Below are 19336 nucleotides of genomic sequence, written 5' to 3'. Positions count from 1 at the left end.
CTGTCAGCATAGAGCCTAACATGGGACTCGAACTCACAAACTGTGAGATCATGACCTGAGCTGAAGTCGGATGATTGACCGATTCAGCCACCCAGGCACCCCGGGAAAAGATTGTTTTAGATGGAGAAGGGCGCTGACTTGTCCTGAGTGCTGGGCGTGAGATGGGTGGGCTGGTTGGTGTGTGTGGGGGAGGGGCAGCTCCCATGTAAAAGGCTCTGTCGTATTGAAGGGCAGTGGGTGTAGGTAGGTGATCTCTGTCCTGTGTAACTGGAGGAAACCACAGGGTCTGTCAGCTGACGGGACTGGATGGCCCTGGGAGATTGATGACAAAGGCGGGTTGGCTGGAGGGTGGGGACAAGTATATGGGGCACCCATCACCACCTAGATACTGCTGTGGCTTGTCAAGGGCAGGGCGGAGATGCAAAGCAGTGGGACTGACAGGGTAGGGGGGGCGGTTGGTGGGAGAGGGTACAGGAGCTCCTCGGGCAGCCCCAGCTTGTCACTGACCTGTGGACAGGGGTCCCAGTGATGGTGTTTCCATGTGGTCACAGCAAGTCTCAGTTTGAAATACACAGGGTGACAGGTTGGTGTTGCCGTGGCCGGTGTGTATGCAGGATTTCCTCATCAGATATGGGTGCTGACCTCGCAGAGCATCGAGCTCATGGATTCTGCTTGGCGGGGAGTCCCGCAGCCTCGACGTGGGCCGCGTGTCTGGGTGGGGGTGGGCAGGCACGTGTGTCCTTGGACCTTGGGGCCGGACGGCGTCCCGGAGCAGCCTTCCTCTGCTGCCCCGGGTTCTGTACTTTCCCTTGGTGACAAGTCCTGAAGACGAGGGATCAGAAGGGTGGCCCTTGTGGCTGGGTTTGGACCGTGCTCTGGCTTTCCTCACTGTAGCGCACTGCGGCCGTCTTGGGGTGGATCGCTAAGCCCCACACGGTGACTGGAACCCATCTCAATATGAGCTGCATCTTTGCTGCGTTTGGGAGAAGAGGTATGAGGTGCAGAGGCCGGGCTTCCCCCTGAGAGGATAGGCCCCACTCTGGTGCAGGGAGCACCGATTACTGAGTCGTTGAGCCTGGGAATACCTACTGCTGGGAGAGCTGGGGGTGCTGGGATGGGGGGGCTAGATGAGGGTGCAGCTGGTGAGAGTGCCGGCCTCTTTTAGGACGTTGGTTATCGGGGAGTGGAGTCTGGCAAACATGGGGCTCATACCCGGTAGTAGTCGCGGTGGTGGTGGGAGGGGCTCATACCTGGTAGTAGTCACGGTGGCGGTGGTGGTAGGGCTCATACCCAGTAGTAGTCGTGGCGGTGGTGGTGGAGGTGGTGGTAGGGCTCATACCCGGTAGTAGTAGTCGCGGTGGTGGTGGGAGGGGCTCATACCCGGTAGTAGTCACGTTGGTGGAGGTGGTGATAGGGCTCATACCCGGTAGTAGTAGTCGCGGTGGTGGTGGGAGGGGCTCATACCCGGTAGTAGTCACGTTGGTGGAGGTGATGGTAGGGCTCATACCCGGTAGTAGTCGCGGTGGTGGTGGGAGGGGCTCATCCCCGGTAGTAGTCACGTTGGTGGAGGTGGTGGTAGGGCTCATACCCGGTAGTAGTCGCGGTGGTGGTGGGAGGGGCTCATACCCGGTAGTAGTCATGGCGGCGGTGGCGGCACTGGTGGTTGCTCAGCCTCAGTAGCGGGATTGCTAGTGTCAGCAGCAACAGCAGGACTCACACGCAGTAGTAGCAGCAGCAGTACTGTTACTGGTAGTATTACTGGTGTTACAGCAGGAGCGGTGAGACTCCCACCCAGGCGCGTTAGCAGCAGCCGCAGAAGCTCATACTCTGTAGCAGAAGTTTTCTCACTGGTGGTATTGCTCCTCTTGGTGGCAGCGGAGCCGTAGAGCCTCCCACTCAGCAGTAGTATTAGTAGCAGCGGTGGAGGCTCATACTTGGTGGAAACGGCAGCAACAGTAGTAGTTCATACTCAGTGGGAGTCGTACCACCAGGAGCAGTTTCCGCAGGGGCCCACTCTCGGTGGTAAGCTGGCTCTGGTAGTAGCATGGGAATGACAAGGACTTGAAACTGTCAGCAACTGCTACAAGCACTTTACACGGAACATTACTTTCATTCTTGTAGCCAGCTCCGACACGGTGGCGAGTATTACTGTTTTCCCCACTGTAGGGCAGAGGACGCACAGCGCCAGGTAGTTCTGTGGTGTGCCCGGTGTCCCACAAAGCATAAAGGACGGAGCCGAGACTCAGTCGTGGGTGCTCTAATTTACGAAACCTGACCGTCTGGACGACTGAAAGCTCATCCGGTGTCGGGAAGGCTTGTTCTGAGGACTTCGACTTCAGGGTCTCAGATGCACGCATCTTGAACCTGCCTTAGGCTGTAAAAGGCTAAAAACTCCCTGGATAGAAAACGAGATTAGGGGTCAGGTAGAGCTCAGGTGACAGTGTCCCCTGGGAGCCGGAAGTGGCTAGGGTGCCGACACTGGCAGTAGCAGCATGGTGTCTTCAGATCAATCAGGAGCCCTTTAGAAAGCCACCTCTACTCTTTACTGTCCCTAAGTGGATGAGGGTGTGGTTGCCCTGTGCCTAAGTCTTAAACATCCATCTGCACTCTTGTTTTGCTTTGCTTTGCTTTGCTCTGCTCCCCTTGCCTCCCCTCGCCTCCCCTCGCCTCCCCCTCCCTTTCCCCCTCCTCCCATCTCCTTTTTTCTTCTCTTTACTTCTCTTCTCTTTTCAAGTTTATTTACTTATTTTGAGAGTGTGTGAACAGGAGAAAGAGAGAGAGAGAGAGAGAGAGAGAGAGAGAGAGAGAGAGAGAGAGAGAGAAAATCCAAAGTAGACTCCACACTATCAACTCAGAGACCATTGCGGGGCTCAAACCCACAAACCGTGAGATCATGACCTGAGCCGAAATTGAGAGTCAGACGCTTAACCGACTGAGCCTCCCAGGCGCCCCTATGTTCTTGAGACACCTATGTTCTTGAGACATCATTGTTCCATCTATGTTCTTGAGACACCATTCTAGATGAGCTCCTGGAGACCGGCCAGTGGGAAGACTGGAGCCTCAGAGGGCACTTGGATGATCTGAGCAGAGGCTGAGTTCTCTGTTGTTACCAGCAGGTACACCTGGCTCCCTGCTGAGAGATGGTGTCTCTGTGAGCCTCCGAGTGGGCGTGCGTTGGTGAGGATGAGAACCCCGGTCAGTCCCTGGTGTGCGGGCGTGTTCCCACGCGCAGGGTGTGCAGCCGGCCCGAGGTAGCGCAGTGACCGTCTGGGGTGGACTCCGTGCCGGCAGTGGACACGTCAGGTGTGGAGTGGCCCCGGGCTGCCGCCTGGAGGGCGCTTGCTCCTTCGTCTGTGATGAGGCCCATATCTTGGCGGTTTCCCGTATACAATGAGACGGTGGCCTCTGAGCCCGGTGACTAGCTCGCTTCTCACTTCATGTCTTTAAGAGAACACGCGCCAGAGCCCTTACTCCTGTGGCGGGAAGCTCAGGCAGCTCCTGGTGTTAGAGCTCAACCGGAAGTAAACCTTGAGTTCTTTTCTGACAGCGAAAGGAGCCTGAAATCCAACACACATGACCCTTGTTTTCCTAGACTTGCCTGGCTGACACACTGCTGTTCTGGAGAAGTTCGAAATGACTTTTGATGGTGGAGCTACTAAGGATCTGTTACATTTCAAAATCACTTTCAGGTGCTATTTTAGGTTTTCCGTGACTAAAGGTAGTTATTCAGTTAGTTTGATAGGATGAATGTTAGTTTATTATTTTTATTTTTTTACTGTTTATTTTTGAGAGACAGAGACAGACAAAGCGCAAGCGAGGGAGGTGCAGAGAGAGAGGAGGGACACGGTATCCGAAGCAGGCCCCAGGCTCTGAACTGTCAGCACAGCGCATCCCGAACCCGCAGCCCGCGAGATCATGACCTGAGCCGAAGTCACATGCTTCACTGAGCCACCCAGGTGCCCCGGCATGTTAGTTTGATAATAAACTCTACGAAGGAGCTTCTTGTTTTGTGATCTTCTGTGCTGCTTGTTGCTCTTTGTATTTTAGGTCGTGGAAGATCTGAACTCAACCATAGGATTTTTGGAAGAGCTTGAGGCTTGCTGATTATCCATGGTTTCTAAGCGGTGCAGGGTTCCCAGCCAAAGCGTGGGCACAGCCTTCCCCGGGCACTACCGGCAGCACCAGCGGGGAGAGGCAGGGCGTTCGATGCAGGCTAGGGTGAGGCTTTTGAGGTTGGATTTCACAGGAGCGAGAATCTCCGTCCCATGATGATTGAGGAACGATTGTAATGCTCGCGGAAACCGGCTCCGTGCTGATGTTGAACACAGCGTTCTTGCAGGCCAACGCAAACTCGAATGGAACAGCCAGCGAGTTCCCGGCCCGCCTGGTGCCTGTGTGCACCTCCATGGGGACGTGGTGGGGACCGACCAAGTCTCCTTCTGCCCAGAGGAGGAGCCTGAAGCCTCCTCGGGAGCAGGCCTCAGACAGTAGCGGGGACTGCCTCCCCATGCCACCCGGGGCCTTTGCTGTGAGAGGCGCGGTCACTGTCTATTGTGTTGATGGGGAGGCCGCACATTGCCGGTGTGCTCCCAGTGCCCCTGCCCTGACAGGGGAAGGGTGCCCGGGGGTTAGGTCTGCTATGTGGGACGCTTGGAAATAGCCCCAGGCGGCTGCCGGCGTTGGCCAAGGCCACTTTTGCTGATTGTGTGTGGTCCAGGTGGAGGCTGTAGGGAGGCGAACGTTTGCCTAAATCTTCAGGCTGGAACTCAGCTGATGGGCAAGAAGTAAACAAAATCCTTTGAATTCCCCAGTGTGGTTTATACCCCAACTTAGGGCTGATTCCAGGAGAGCTGCTCCTGGGTTTTTGCATTTATTTTTTTTAACATTTTTTAAAATTTTTTTATTTTGAGAGAGAGAGAGACAGAGAGCATGAGCAGGGGAGGGGCAGAGAGAGAGAGGGAGGGAGAGAGAGAGGGAGAGAGAGAATCCCAAGCAGGCTTCACACTGTCAGCGTGGAGCCCGACTCAGGGCTCGAACTCATGCACTGTGAGATCATGACCTGAGCTGAAGTCGGACGCTTAACTGACTGAGCCACCAGGTGCCCCTAAGTGACTTGTGAGTTCCAGCCTGGCGTCGGGCTCTGTGCTGACAGCTCAGAGCCTGGAACCTGCTTCGGATTCTGTGTCTCCCTCTCTCTCTGCCCCTCCCCTACTCATGCTCTGTCTCTCTCTGTTTTTCAAAAGTGAATAAATGTTAAAAAAAAAAAATTAAAAAAAAGTTTCAATCACTTGGACTCCTTGTTCTCCATTGTTGTTTGTAAGCAGCAATGGATTTTCCAAGCCTGTGTGAAACTAGCCTCTGCCACTAAGAATAGAATAAGTCTCAGGGCACCTGGGTGGCTTAGTCATTTGAGTGTCTGACTTCGGCATAGGTCATTATCTCAGTTTGTCAGTTCAAGCCCGGCATCAGGCTTTGCACTGACAGCATGGAGCCTGCCTGGGATTCTCATTCTCTCTCTCTCTCTCTCTCTCTCTCTCTCTCTCTCTCTCTCTCTCTCTCTCTGCCTCTCTCCTGCTTGTGTATATGCTCTTTCTCTCTCAAAAAGTAAACAACAAGAATAGAATAGGACTCTGTTCTACAGGACTTCTCTGTAATAAGGGTGATCTTAGTTTATACTTAGTTTATGCTGGTTTTGGGGCACTTTGAGCAGTTGTATCTCATTTAGTTGTGCCTGGATTCCTCTGAAGTAGACAAGGCAGGTGTTTCTATGCATCAGGGTACAGGGACCCAGGAGGGCATGGATGGAGTTAGGGTCATGTGATGTGCAAAATGGCTGACCTGGTTTCTGAAGCAAAGTGTTCTGATCGCCAGGCTGGTGGTCTTTGCATTCTGTCCTGACGCCTTCTCCTGCCAGAGCCCCCACCGACAGTGGTCGGAGAGTCAAGAGTAGGTAGGTATGGGGGTTTTGTTTTCTTTGTCTTTTTTTCCCCATGACAACAGTTATGTGCTCCTCTGTCAACTGCTCCATATACTTTTTGTTCCCCCTTTCTTTAAGAACACTTGAAGAATACAAACATAGAATATGATTGAAGGGTAACAGAATATGCCACCCCAGAATATGCCTCTTTGGCATACAGATTATTTTTGAGAAGCATCAGACAGGAGAGGAGAAGCCCTGAAGACAGAGTAGAAGTTACCCTTGTGTAACAGACAGTTACATTTATGAAGGAAATCTACATCTGTAAGGGTGTCTCCCTCTTTGTGCCAGAAGACAAGACTGGCTCTAAATCACAAGACAGTCTTGTCAATGGAGAAGTCTTTTTTTTTTTTTAATTCATTCATTCATTCATTCATTCATTCATTCGGAGAGAGAATGGGAGCACAGGTAGAGAAGGGGCAGAGAGAGGGAGGGAGAGAGAGAGAATCCTAAGCAGGGTCTGCACTGCCAGTCCAGAGCCCGATGGGGGGCTCAAACCCACAAACCATGAAATCCTGACCTGAGCTGAAGCTGGATCCTTAACTGACTGAGCCACCCAGGTGCCTTTGCTTAAACAATTTTTGATGTTGCTCCTGCTACCTAGAAAGTTTTTATTTGGTTAGTTCAAGTTTGAGTATATATATTTTACCAGTTTTATTTCTTAAGTTGTTGAGGGTGAGGATGTGTGGGAAGGCATGGGCCATGAGTGGGCCTTACTCATTAGTGAGCCCATTGGTTGGCTGGATTATTAAGTACTATCAGAAAAATCCAGGTGCTGGGGCGCCTGGGTGGCACAGTCGGTTAAGCGTCCGACTTCAGCCAGGTCACGATCTTGTGGTCCGTGAGTTCGAGCCCCGCGTCGGGCTCTGGGCTGATGGCTCAGAGCCTGGAGCCTGTTTCCGATTCTGTGTCTCCCTCTCTCTCTGCCCCTCGCCCGTTCATGCTCTGTCTCTCTCTGTCCCACAAATAAACGTTGAAAAAAAAAAAAAAAATCCAGGTGCTTAGTTGGCAGTGACCTGCCTTTATACTCTTTTGCCTGGATTTGTTGCATCTGTCAGTTTTCTCTCTGATGGGTGACTCCGATTATATTTTCCTTTATCCACACCCATGTTAGGCTCAAATGGAGAGCTGAGGAACAGACAACAGTGACTCCCAGACACGATCCTCCGTTTTAGGAACGTTTGGGATGGCGGGTGTTTACCCCTTGGCTGCTGGTGGTCGGCTCCAGGGCGTGTGCTGCCCGCCAGGGCTGGGACTATCCATATGTACAGTTTGGAGTTTTTGCTTCACTGTGTAAGCCTCCAGATTTTCGTCTCTGTGATCACCTAAATAGTCTGTTTTATGGCCCGTTGTGTTTGGGCTGCTTTCTTAAACTCTTGATGCTTCTTGGGATGAATGATTGGGCATGCTGGAAACGTATCAGTGAGCCTTTGTGTTGAGATCTGATTGTCGTCTTTATTTTATTTTATTTTTTTTTTATTAAAAAAAATTTTTTTTCAATGTTTATTTATTTTTGGGACAGAGAGAGACAGAGCATGAACGGGGGAGGGACAGAGAGGGAGGGAGACACAGAATCGGAAACAGGCTCCAGGCTCTGAGCCATCAGCCCAGAGCCCGACGCGGGGCTCGAACTCGCGGACCACAAGATCGTGACCTGGCTGAAGTCGGACGCTTAACCGACTGCGCCACCCAGGCGCCCCCTGATTGTCGTCTTTAATAAACAGCATTTCTTTGTAGAAGAGAACTGTCATGATGTCATGAAAGGCAAGGCTGTCGGTGAAGCCTGAGAACGTGCATGTGCATGTGTGTGCGGTGTTGGGGTTTAATGGCACGCCCATGTGATGGATGGGAACATCTTTCTATAAATATCCTGAAGGGGTGCTAGTTGGTAGGGAAGAAAATGCATTTTAGTTTTGTTTTGGGATTTGTTTTTTTTTGGGTTCCCTTGCCCTTTTGTGCCATGGGTTCCTCGCTTGGGACAGACGGAAAGAAAACCTGTTGGTTGTTTGCCATGTCTGGGTTAATAAGGAGAGATTGCTTGAGGGGAAATGCTTGTTTCAAAGTCTAGTGCTTGAAGTATTTCCAAGCTTTTGGCATTAGAGGAAATGATGTTGAGGGCCTGTGTGTTTACTTTTGGTGATGTGATGTGGGCTTGCATTGAGTGTTTGATGTTCTTTGATGCCAGGGGAAGGTACCTCATAAGAATGGAAGTAAGGGCACCTGGGTGGCTCAGTCAGTTAAGCATCCGACTTCAGCTCAGGTCATCTCACGGTTTGTGAGTTTGAGCCCCATATTGGTCTCACTGCTGTCAACGCAGAGCCTGCTTCGGATCCTCTGTCTCCCCCTTTCTCTGCCCCTCTCCCACTCTCTCAAAAGAAAAAGAAACATTAAAAAAAAAGAGTGGAAGTAAGTTGTGGGGTGAAGCGGCCATCTGGCAGGGAGGGGCAACTTCTGCTGTTTCTTTGCCTTTTAGTTTTAGGGAGAAGAATTGCTTTCCCGAAGTCTTAGGAAGGAAGCCCCAGTGCCTCCTCCCTCATTGGTGTAGAATTTTAATTTTTTGCCTCGGGGAGTAAAATAGATGATCATAAAAATTCTTCAGAACTGGCACCTGCCACGTGTGGCTGATAGAGAACCACTGATGGCATTCTTTTGAGTTTGGCTTGTGCTGTGTTAAACTCCTGACTCCAGGAGGCAGTGCTCAGCTTCACCCCTGCTATGGAGAGCCTGGGAACCTCTCAAGCCTGGTCCTTTTTCTTCCTCCAACAGAAGTTGGAGAATGGACTCCGTTCTCCGGACCTACCGACATGTGGAGTTTGGGTTGAGAAAGATCGGAGGGTTCCCTCTTTGGGGTGTGTTTGGTTGCAAGGGTGTGCCTCCCACAAGTGAGCCATTCTTGGCTTTGCTTTGGGCTGGGACGTTGAGAGTGCAGGTGAAATCGGTGGGCACGCTGTGAGCTGGGGCTGCCACATGTATGCACATCCCTTACTCTTTTTTTTTTTTTTTTTTGCTACTCTTTTCCTTATTATAGACCAAGACTTATTTGATAGTTTGCCAAATGCGTTCTAAAACAGTGGTTGTAACATTTATGGAGCATCCAAAGTGTACCCAAGCACAACGTACTAAAGCTTTATTGCCTTTGCACTTCAAATTTTGGCTTAAGTTTAAACTATTACTGGCCTGTCTTAAAGAAGAAAATAGTTCTGTTTTGCTTTGAGATTAGTGATGAATGTAGTACTTTGTTAAAGTGCTTTTTTTTTTTTTTTTTTACATGTTAGCAATAAAAGCAAAGCTCGTGTTACGAAAAACTGGTATGACCTGTATTTCTAATGAAGGCTTTTTTCTTTCCTTTCAGGAAGGCACCAAAGTAATCCAGCCCATATTTTTGGGGAAAATTATTAATTATTTCGAAGACCATGATCCTGCTGATTCTGTGGCTTTGCCCGAAGCCTACGTCTATGCCACGGTGCTGACCGCCTGCACGCTCGTTCTGGCCATACTGCATCACTTATACTTCTATCATGTCCAGTGCGCTGGCATGAGGCTAAGAGTTGCCATGTGCCATATGATTTATCGGAAGGTAAGTGTCATTTGGTATCATGTGTACCTCACCTGAAGCATCTTGTTGCGGGGGGGGCGCCTGGGTGCCTCGGTCGGTCAGGTGTCTGACTCTTGATTTCAGCTCAGGTCATGATCTCATGGTTGTGAGATCAAGTCCCACGTCGGGCTTCAGTGTGAAGTCCGCTTATGATTCTCTCCCTCTTCCTCTGCCCCTCCCCCACTGGCTCTCTTTCTCTCGGGCGGGGGGGGGGGAACATAAAACATTTTGGGAAAGTTCATACATTAACATTTTTGTATATAGCATCATTTCAATATCAGAGAAGCTTGGTACTTATATCAGGCTAGTGTGTGTGTGTGTGTGTGTGTGTGTGTGTGTGTGTGTTTTCCTTTAAGTGAACTTTACTGATATATAATGAAAGTTTTCTATTGGGATCATATCAGGGCTGCCTTTGATAACAGGGCTGCAGGCTGTTGCAAAATACTCTATTTGTAACGGAGTCTAATTAAAAAGTATCTTAATTAATTAAAAAGAATCTAATTAAAAAGTATCAAAAATAAGTATCAGATTGATTTAGGCATGAACAATGTCCAGTGTTTTCACACCCTAAATCTCCTAGTTGTATGTATGGAAATGCTGTTCATTAAAACTTTTATTTACATCAGAATTGTATTTTACGAGTGACCTTCTGTGAAACTGGATCTATAAAATTGAAGCTGAGAGAAAAGATTCTATTTGAGACAGGGAATAATTAAAAAAAAAAAAAATTTTTTTTAACGTTTATTTATTTTTGAGACAGAGAGAGACAGAGCACGAACGGGGGAGGGTCAGGGAGAGAGGGAGACACAGAATCCGAAACAGGCTCCAGGCTCTGAACGGTCAGCACAGAGCCCGACGCGGGGCTTGAACTCACGGACCGCGAGGTCATGACCTGAGCTGAAGTCAGACGCTTAACTGACTGAGCCACCCAGGCACCCCGAGACAGGGAATAATTTTTTAAATGAACCATTTAATCATGTTCTAATTGTGTTAATTAAAGAAAAACATAAATAGAATCTATGCCAAGCACATTCACTATGTTCCTTAGTTGTGGTTGTTTTTAATAGTATTAAAGAAAGTAGTTGGATGTTTGGGATGAAACTTTAAATTTTACATTGTTTTTAGTAATTTTGGAGAGAACTTACAGTTTCGTGTGCTTTATGTTGCTTTCCATTCAAATTATTTATGCAGTATTTTCTTCTCCTTTAGTGTAGCAGTTTTAATGACAGGACCTGATTTGATGTGTTCAGTGTTTTTGTATGCAAAAAATGCCATAATCTTCACTATTATGAAGGGAGTGAGGATCTCAGGTGTTTCTACAAAGGAGCTGCCACAGACATACCAGTGACAAGAGCTCAAGGGCTTTGCACGAATTTGATCCCAGATATATCTTTGCCTTGGGCTTTAAAAACAAAACCACAGGGGCACCTGGGGTGGCTCAGTGGGTGGAGCATCAGCATCTCTGACCTCGGCTTAGGTTAAGTCAAGCCATGATCTTGCGGTTGGTGAGTTCGAGCCCCACATTGGGCTCGCTACTGTCAGCCTGTCCACACAGAGCCCACTACAGGTCCTCTGTCCTCTTCTCTCTGCCCCTCCCCTGCTTGCGTTCTCTCAAAAATAAGTAAGTACGAAAAAATAAAAACACAAACACCTCATTTTATCTGTATTGTATACATGAAATTTGCTAAGAGAGTAGATCTTAAGTGTTCCCACCACACACACACGTGCGCGCACACACACGCGCGCGTACACACACACACGCGTGTGCACACACACACACACCATGATAACCGAAGTGATGGATATGTTAATTAGCTTAACTATAGTTCTCATTTCCCAATGTATAGCTATATCAAAATATGACATTGTACACCCTAAATATATACAATTTTGTTTGAAGTTTTTGAGGTTGAAGTAATCTCTACACCCAACATGGGACTCGAACTTATGACCCCAAAATCAAGACCCTCATTGTCTTCCAACTGAGCCAGCCAGGCACCCCAATATATATAATTTATATTAAGTCCTTATTGAAAGATAAAACCAAACCGTTTAAAATATTGCTTCTTGGGGCACTTGGGTGGCTCAGCCGGTTAAGTGTCCAACTCTTGATTTTGGCTCAGGTCATGATCTCATCACGTTGGGTTGCATGATCGTGCCCCATGTAGGCCCCTGTGCTGAGCATGGAGCCTGCTTGGGATTCTCTCTCTCCCTCTTCTCTGTCCCTCCCCCGCTTGTTCTCTCCCTCTCTCAAAGTAAATAAATAAATATTTAAAAAATATTGCTTCTTGAGGCACCTGGGTGGCTCAGTCGGTTGAGTGTCCCAACTTCAGCTCAGGTCATGATCTCACAGTTCATGAGTTCGAGCCCCGCATCGGGCTCTGTGCTGACAGCTCAGAGCCTGGAGCCTGCTTCGGATTCTGTGTCTCCCTCTCTCTCTGCCCCTAACCCACTCACATTCTGTTTCTGTCCTCTCAAAAATAAATAAACATTTAAAAAAAACTAAAAAAAAATATTGCTTCTTTTACCTAGTTGCTGCTTATTTAGAGCTTCTGTTTCTTGTGAATATTTCCTTGGCAAAACGCAAGATGTCTCCTCCACGTTCTTCCTTTGAGCAGAGTCTTATTAATCTTGGAATTGTGTGAATCTCAGAGGCTTCTTACTGTCCGTGTTATGACATGTAAACTCCGGGTCCTCTTCTGTGACCTGGAAATGGTAGTAGTGCTTGTATGCTCTAGTCAAGGGGTCTTTGCTCTAGTCAAGCGGTCTTCGTTGCTGTCCCCCCCGCCCCCCCCCTCATTACTCCATTGTAGTCCATTGTACCATTTAGGAGAAGAATAGTCCGATTTCTCTGTAAATTAGCTAGATTTTTGTTTTTCCAGGTCATGCTTATTAGCTTCCATAAATAAATAGGAAATTCCACTAGGGCTCTACTGTGAAAACCTTAAACATGGAAGTCAGGTTTGAGGTGATATTTCAGTCCAACAGAGCTCTGCTGCACAGGTTAGTTGTCGTTCACCTGTTTTTCTTCCTCTTCTCACTAACTTTGGAAGGTTACCTTTGGGAAATCCGATCTGACCTGGCACATTTGCTTACCTGGATGTAAACATCTCTCAAAGGTGTTAATTTGCTGGCTTGATTATCCTAAAAGGATTGTCCCCTTACAAAGAGGGTTAAACCAGTAGGCGTAACCTGAAATTCCAGAAAGGTGGGAAACACCAATTTCTAGAATCCTGCTAGGTGAAGACATAGACATTTCAGCAGCTCTGAAAGCCCTCTGTGAACATTTGTGCCTTAGGCTCAGGCCCCACCTCCTGATCCCCGTCGTGGGAGAACACCAGGTTGGGTGTTGTCACTAGAGTGGCTATAGTTTATAATAGTGAAGGGTGTTGAGGGATGTATCGTATGTATAAATGACTTGTCATTTGTCTACCTTTGCACAGCTTTGGTACAATTACTCTTTAGGAGCTTTGAGATTTTTTTTTTTTTAAGATTTTATTTTTAAGCAATCTCTGCACCCAGTGTGGGGCTCAAATTCACAACCCCGAGATCAAGAGTTGTATGAGCTCAGGAGCAGGCATTGATTGATTGTGGTAAAATACGCATGACATAAAAACTTCCCATTTTAGCTCTTTATGTGACATTAAGTACATTCACATTGTTGTGTGGCCATCCCCACTATTCATCTCCAGAACTTATCTTCCCAGACTGAAATTCTGTACACACGAAACACTGAACTCCCCAGGCCCCTCCCCCACAGCCATCACCTTTTTACTTCCTGTCCCTAACCCTAACCCCTGGTCTAGGTACCTCCTGTAAGTGGATTCATGCAGTATTTGTCATCTTGTGTCTGGCTTATGTCAGATAGCGTAATGTCTTCAAGGTTTATCCATAGTGTCAGAATTTTACTCCTTTTTAAGGCTGGATACTATTCCATTGTATGGATGTACCACATTTTGTTTCCCCATTCATCTGTCAGCATTTGGGAGATTTGTCTCCATCTCTTGGTGATTGTGGATACTGCTGCTGTGAACGTGGGTCTACAAATACCTCTTCAAGTCTGTACTGGCAGTTCTTTCGGGTACATTCCCAAAAGTGGAATTGCTGGGCTATAGGCTTAATCTTTTTGAGGAACTGCCGTGCTCTCTTCTGCGATGGCCGCATCATTTTACGTTCCCACTTGATCATTGATTTTTCTCTTAAATTTGATTAAATTAAGAGGAGTTTTTATGAACTATGACATGTTGCTTGGATTAGTGTTTCCAGTTGGTGGTCTGTAGAAACAGCCCATGGTGGTCTATTGAGGTTCCTCAAATTTCTAGGGCATTTTTTTCAGAACTTTGTAGCAAGTCATGGGATTGTGCAACACAGGCTGTGTTTTTGTAAAGTCACCAGATTGGCGTGAAGAACACAGGTTCCTCACCTTAGTGGTGTTTTGAACATTATACTTCATCATTTTAGAAAGTCCCTGCCAGTCACGAGTCATTTTCCCAGCATGGATTGCTATTACCTCTATGGTGGGACTAGTGGTTTACTTACCGTCTTTGTTCTTGGCCAAGACACAGAAAAGCAGGACATGTCCAGCTTCAAATATCAAGGGGCTACTTCCTCAGCTGAGAACACAGGAGGGTAGGTGCCAGGCTGCGGGGAGGATGGTACCTTCAGACGAGGTGTGCACGGATCAGAGGACAGTCTCCAGCCCCGCCACTGGTGGGGATGGATCTCTCATTTGCCAGCCTGACCTTGGCTTCAGGCCCAGGTGGAAGTGAGCCTGAATGTTATAGGTCTGTAGTCCTGGGGTGGGCAGGATGGGAGTCTCAGTAATCAAGACGGTCTTGGCTTGTGGTACAGAGAGTTTCTTGTATTGCAGAATGCATATGGCACAGAGGTTTTTACTGAAGATCTTTAGTCCGATTGGCTCTGGGTTTCTTGACTTTGTGTCCCTGTTGGTGGTTGGTTTGCTCTGAATGCCGGGTAAAGCCAGAGCTGGCACTTTTTGAGTTCGTGGATGTTGTTTTTTGCTACTTGCTTCCTGGTGCAGACTTCTTATAGAATTGGATCGGTTTGACCATATTTCTTCTTGTGGCTAGAGTCTTGTCTTCATTTTTTTAGTTACCCCAAAGGATGATTTGTGAGAGAGTATTTTTCTTCGTTTGAACTTCTAGGATGAGCTGATTCCCTGCAAATATCCTAGTTTCCTTTTATCCTCTATTGTGGACCTGTCTTGCCAGAATTTATATACAGTCAATCCTCATTATTCACAGACCCCGTAGTTTGCAAATTTGCCTACTTGCTAAAATTTATATGTAATCCCCAAATCAGTACTCGAAGCTCTTTCATGGTCATTTGTGGGTATGCACACAGTTGCTAAAATTTTGAGTCACTAGCTGTCATACTGTAAATAAGTACCTTTTCACAGTCTATTTATATTTAGTGCCTGTTTTCTGCACTTTTGTCCTTTTTGTTGGTGATTTTGCTGTTTAACATCGCCTCACATGGAGTGTGGAAGTGCTGTCTAGTGTTCCTGAGCACATGAAGGCTGTGATGTGCCTTGTGGAGAAAATGTGGCACATACTACAGGAAAATGCCTGTCTTAGATAAGCTTGGTTCAGGTATGAGTTGTGCTTTTGGCGTGAGTCCAATGTTAATGAGTCCACAACGGACAGTAAATACGGTGTCATTAAACAGAAACACACAACATACGGTTATGTGTGTATTGATGATAAAAATGTTATCAAAGGCTGGCAGGAACCCAAGTCTGTGTTTTCCCAGGAGCAATTAGTATTCACCAATTCATGGTCACAGTGACTTTATAACACACACCTACCACGGATAAGGAGAGTGGACTATTGACATTTATGCAGTGCATCTCACGGGAGGGACATCTGTAGAGCAATCTTCTATGTAGAGAAATAATTTTACTTACCCCAAGTGTATTTTTAGTCATTTAAGTGGTATAGCTGTGTTTTTAGAATTCTGTAATTTGGAGAAAAAGACATGCTTCTTGTATCTATACTACTTAGATCACATAGTCTTTCTCAGTGGACTCTTCCCCTTTCTTCTGATCTTTTCCCTTAAGACCCTCTTCTCTTGACCATTTTACTTCTTCTTTCTAGACCCTTCTCCAGCTCAGCCGTATTGTAAGATCAGCAGTCAGGACATCAGGCATACTTTATTATAGACTCTGAGAAGGAAGTAGAAGGGGACCGGCCAGGAGGCAGAGTCAGCTTGCTGACTTCTCCTGAGCAGAGTCTGCAAGAAATGGAGCTGGAGTTAAAAAACAAAAACCATGTGCAGCAGAGTGTACTGGTTGTGAGAAGGGAAGGGTCCACCCCACCTGTTCACCTCCCCCTGAATTCACTCTCTACACTGTGCAAAGTTAGTCGGCATGTCAGCCACATGGTGTCATGTCCACAGTTCTCAGACAGAACTTTGTTTTGTTTTTACTTAAAGCTAATTTTGCTTCAGTATAGACACCCTGCGTTTTGCTTTATATTTAGGCTGGATAATATGAGATTGCAGATATTCAATTGTTGAGGGCTTAATAAACAGCAATTTCATATGGCTCAATCCAGTATTTTGCCTATTAGTCTGTAGTTACATTTTCTTTCTGAAAATGTCTAGGGGCTAGCGTCCTGAGAATACGGTCATAGTGAAACTGCAGTATTAATGGAAATAGAGCATTCCTAAGAAGTATATTTGGTTGGAATTTCTGTTTCTCTTTGTAACCTTCTGACAAAATTAGAATGAGGTAGTAATGCATCTTACATTGTTTAACACTTTAAAATCTTTTAAACATATTTCCCCCTCCATTTTCCCCCTTGGATATAAACTTGAATTGGACCTGTGCATTTTGTGAAAGAAAAGTTCATCTCTAGGGGCGATTTGTCAGTGTTGTAGTTGGCTAGGGAAGAGCAGTGTATCCTCACCAAGACTTGGTATTGTCAGTATTTTTAATTTTAGTTATTCATGGGTATGTGTAATAGTATCTCATTATGGTTTTGGTCTTCACTTCATTGTTGAGTAATGATGCTCAGTATCTTTTTATGTGCTTCTTTGCTGTTCGTGAATCTTCTCTGTGAAGTATCTATGCAAGCGTTTGCCCCTTCTCTTTTATAGTGGGGTTTTCATCTTGATGAATTGTGTGAGTTCTGTATATGCAGGAGGCTAGTCGTTTGCCAGATGTATAAATTGCCAACATTTTCTTTCAACCTGTGGCTTGCTTTTTTATTTACCTAATAATATCTTTTAAGGAATGGAAAGTTTTTGATGAAATCCTGTTTATCAGTTTTTGTGTGTTTTTTTTTTTATGGTTATCGTTGCTTATACTCTGTCTGAGAAACCTTTGTGTTTTATTCTGGGTGTTTTATGGTTTTAGATTTAGATTTTGGTTTGCATTCATAGTGTATTAATTTTTATATATAATGTAAGGTAGGGGTTGAATTTTATTTAATTTTGATATAAATATTTAGTTTCTGCACAATATTGAAAAAATTACCCTTTGGCCCTTTGAATTTAATTGGAAACTTTGTCAAAGATTAAATGACTATATGTGAATCTGTTTCTGGATTCTTATTCTATTCTGTTGATTTATAGGTCTATCCTTTCTCCAAAATGAAATTCTCTTGATTACTGTAGCTTTATAATACATCTTGAAATCAAGTAGTGTAAGCCCCCATCTTGTTCTATTTTGGTTACTTTGGTTATTCTAAGTCTTGTGTTTTCATAGAGGTTTTAGAGTCAAAAGATGCTATTTGGATATACATCAGAATTGCACCAAATTTTGTAGATCATTTAGAGAGAATGGGTGTCTAAATATTAGTTTTCCAAAACATGAGTGTGGTATATCTCTTTAAAATTTTTTTTAAAAATGTGTATTATTTATTTTTGAGAGAGAGAGAGAAGGACAGAGTATGAGCAGGGGAGGGGCAGAGAAAGAGGGAGACACAGAATCTCAAGCAGGCTCCAAGCACAGAGACTGACTGGGGCTCCAACTCATGAACTCTGAGATCATGACCTGAGCCGAAGTCGAATGCTTAACCAACTGGGCCACCCAGGCGCCTTGGTATATCTCTTTATTTAGATGTTCTTTAACTTCTTTTGACCGTATCTTATAGTTGTCAGTATTGAGGTCTTTAGATCCTTCATTTAATTTATTCCTTAGTATTTTATGGTTTTTTTTTTGGGTATTATAAATGGTATTTTTAATTTTCATTTTCCACTTCTTATGTAGAAGTACAACTGACTACACACACACATGCGTGCGCGCGCGCACACACACACAAACACACACACACATTTTTTGCTTTGTTTCCTGAGACCTTGCTAAGCCCCATTTAATTGTAAATTTTTGGGTAGATTGATTAGGATGTCTATATAGATAATTATGTTGTCTTTGAATAGAGACAATGAGAGCAAGAGATTAAACATTCTCAACTGTGAGAGGTTGTCCATTTTCCTCTTTAGTCATGAAGTTTCTGCATCCTGACTTCTGAAGTCTCTCTTTAGCTTTGTTGGCATTTCAAATTGAGTTGTAATTAATTAACCTTCACCACCATACACTGTTGTTACTTATGCTTTAAATATTCATTTCTTCAGAATTTAAAAGAAAAGGAACTATCATTTTTATTTATCTGTCTAATTACCATTCTACTGCTTTTTGTTCCTTCACTGCCAAGTTTCCGTTTGGTAGGATTTCTTTTCCACCTGAAAAAAAACATCCTTTAGCATTTCTTAAGAATAGGTCTACAAGTGATGAATTCTCAGTTTTTGTTTATCTAAAAATCTGTTTTTCTCCCTTGTTTCTGAAGGATATGCTGGCTGGATATTGTATTCTGGATTGATAGTTCTTTTATCCCTTTTAAGTATGTTAAGGGTATTGTTCATTGTCATCCGGCCTCCATTGTTTCTGATACGAGTCATTCCTCTTTTGTGTCTTTGTTTTCCTCCTTGTTTCTGTTTTCTCTGGCAGGCTTTAACATTTTATTTTATTTTTTAATTGATTTTTCAGGAGAGTGCTACCTAGGTGTAATTTTCTTTGTATTTATGCCTCTTGGGGTTTGCTGAGCGTTTTGATCTTTAATGTGGTTCTTTTTTTTTAAAAGTTGAGAAATATTTGGTGATTATATCTTTTTTTTTTTTAAGTTTATTTATTTTGAGAGAGAGAGAAAGTGTGAGTGGGGGAGAAGCAGAGAGAGGAGATAGAGAATCCCACGCAGGCTCTATACTGTCAGTGCAGAGCCCGATTTGGGGCTTGAACTCACAAACTACGAGATCATGACGTGAGCCAAAGTTGGATGCTTAACCAACTGAGCTACCCAGGCGCCCCAAGGCCATTATATCTTTTAAAATACTCTCCTCCTCCTCTTTTTTTTATTTTTTAATATTTTATTGTTTTTGAAAGAGAGAGAGAGTGTGAGCACAAGCAGGGGAGGAGCAGAGAGAGAGAGAGGGAGACACAGAACCTGAAGCAGGCTTCAGGCTCCGAGCTGTCAGCACAGAGCCTGATGTGGGGCTTGAACTCACAAACCATGAGATCATGACCCGAGCTGAAGTTGGACACTTAACTGACTTAAGTCAGGCACCCCTAAAATATTCTCTTCTGATCTGTTCTCATTTTTTTCTCTTTCTTTTTAATTTTTCTCTCTGTTCTTCAGATTGGGTAGTTTTCTATTGATCAACCTGACTACTTTTTCTTTTATCTTCAAACTGTTACTAAGCCCAGTTTTTTTTTTTTTCCCTTCCAGTTTTGTACTTTTCAGTTA

At 45.5% G+C, this 19336-nt stretch overlaps 1 protein-coding gene across 5 annotated transcripts in view; it reads left to right on the top strand.

Annotated features, from left to right (window-relative positions):
• Positions 1-19336, top strand: part of ABCC4 (ATP binding cassette subfamily C member 4) — a 262924-nt gene that overhangs the window by 49203 nt on the left and 194385 nt on the right. For all 5 annotated transcript variants that reach the window (XM_023252655.2, XM_023252659.2, XM_023252657.2 and 2 more), the window contains exon 4: positions 9330-9554. In XM_023252655.2, the coding sequence (XP_023108423.1) occupies positions 9330-9554 (225 nt within the window). The remainder of the gene's footprint in view (positions 1-9329; positions 9555-19336) is intronic.

The sequence above is a fragment of the Felis catus genome, chromosome A1, assembly GCF_018350175.1.
Source record: "Felis catus isolate Fca126 chromosome A1, F.catus_Fca126_mat1.0, whole genome shotgun sequence".
In the NCBI taxonomy this organism is placed as follows: Eukaryota; Metazoa; Chordata; class Mammalia; order Carnivora; family Felidae; genus Felis; species Felis catus.
This window is presented reverse-complemented; position numbering and strand designations above follow the sequence as displayed.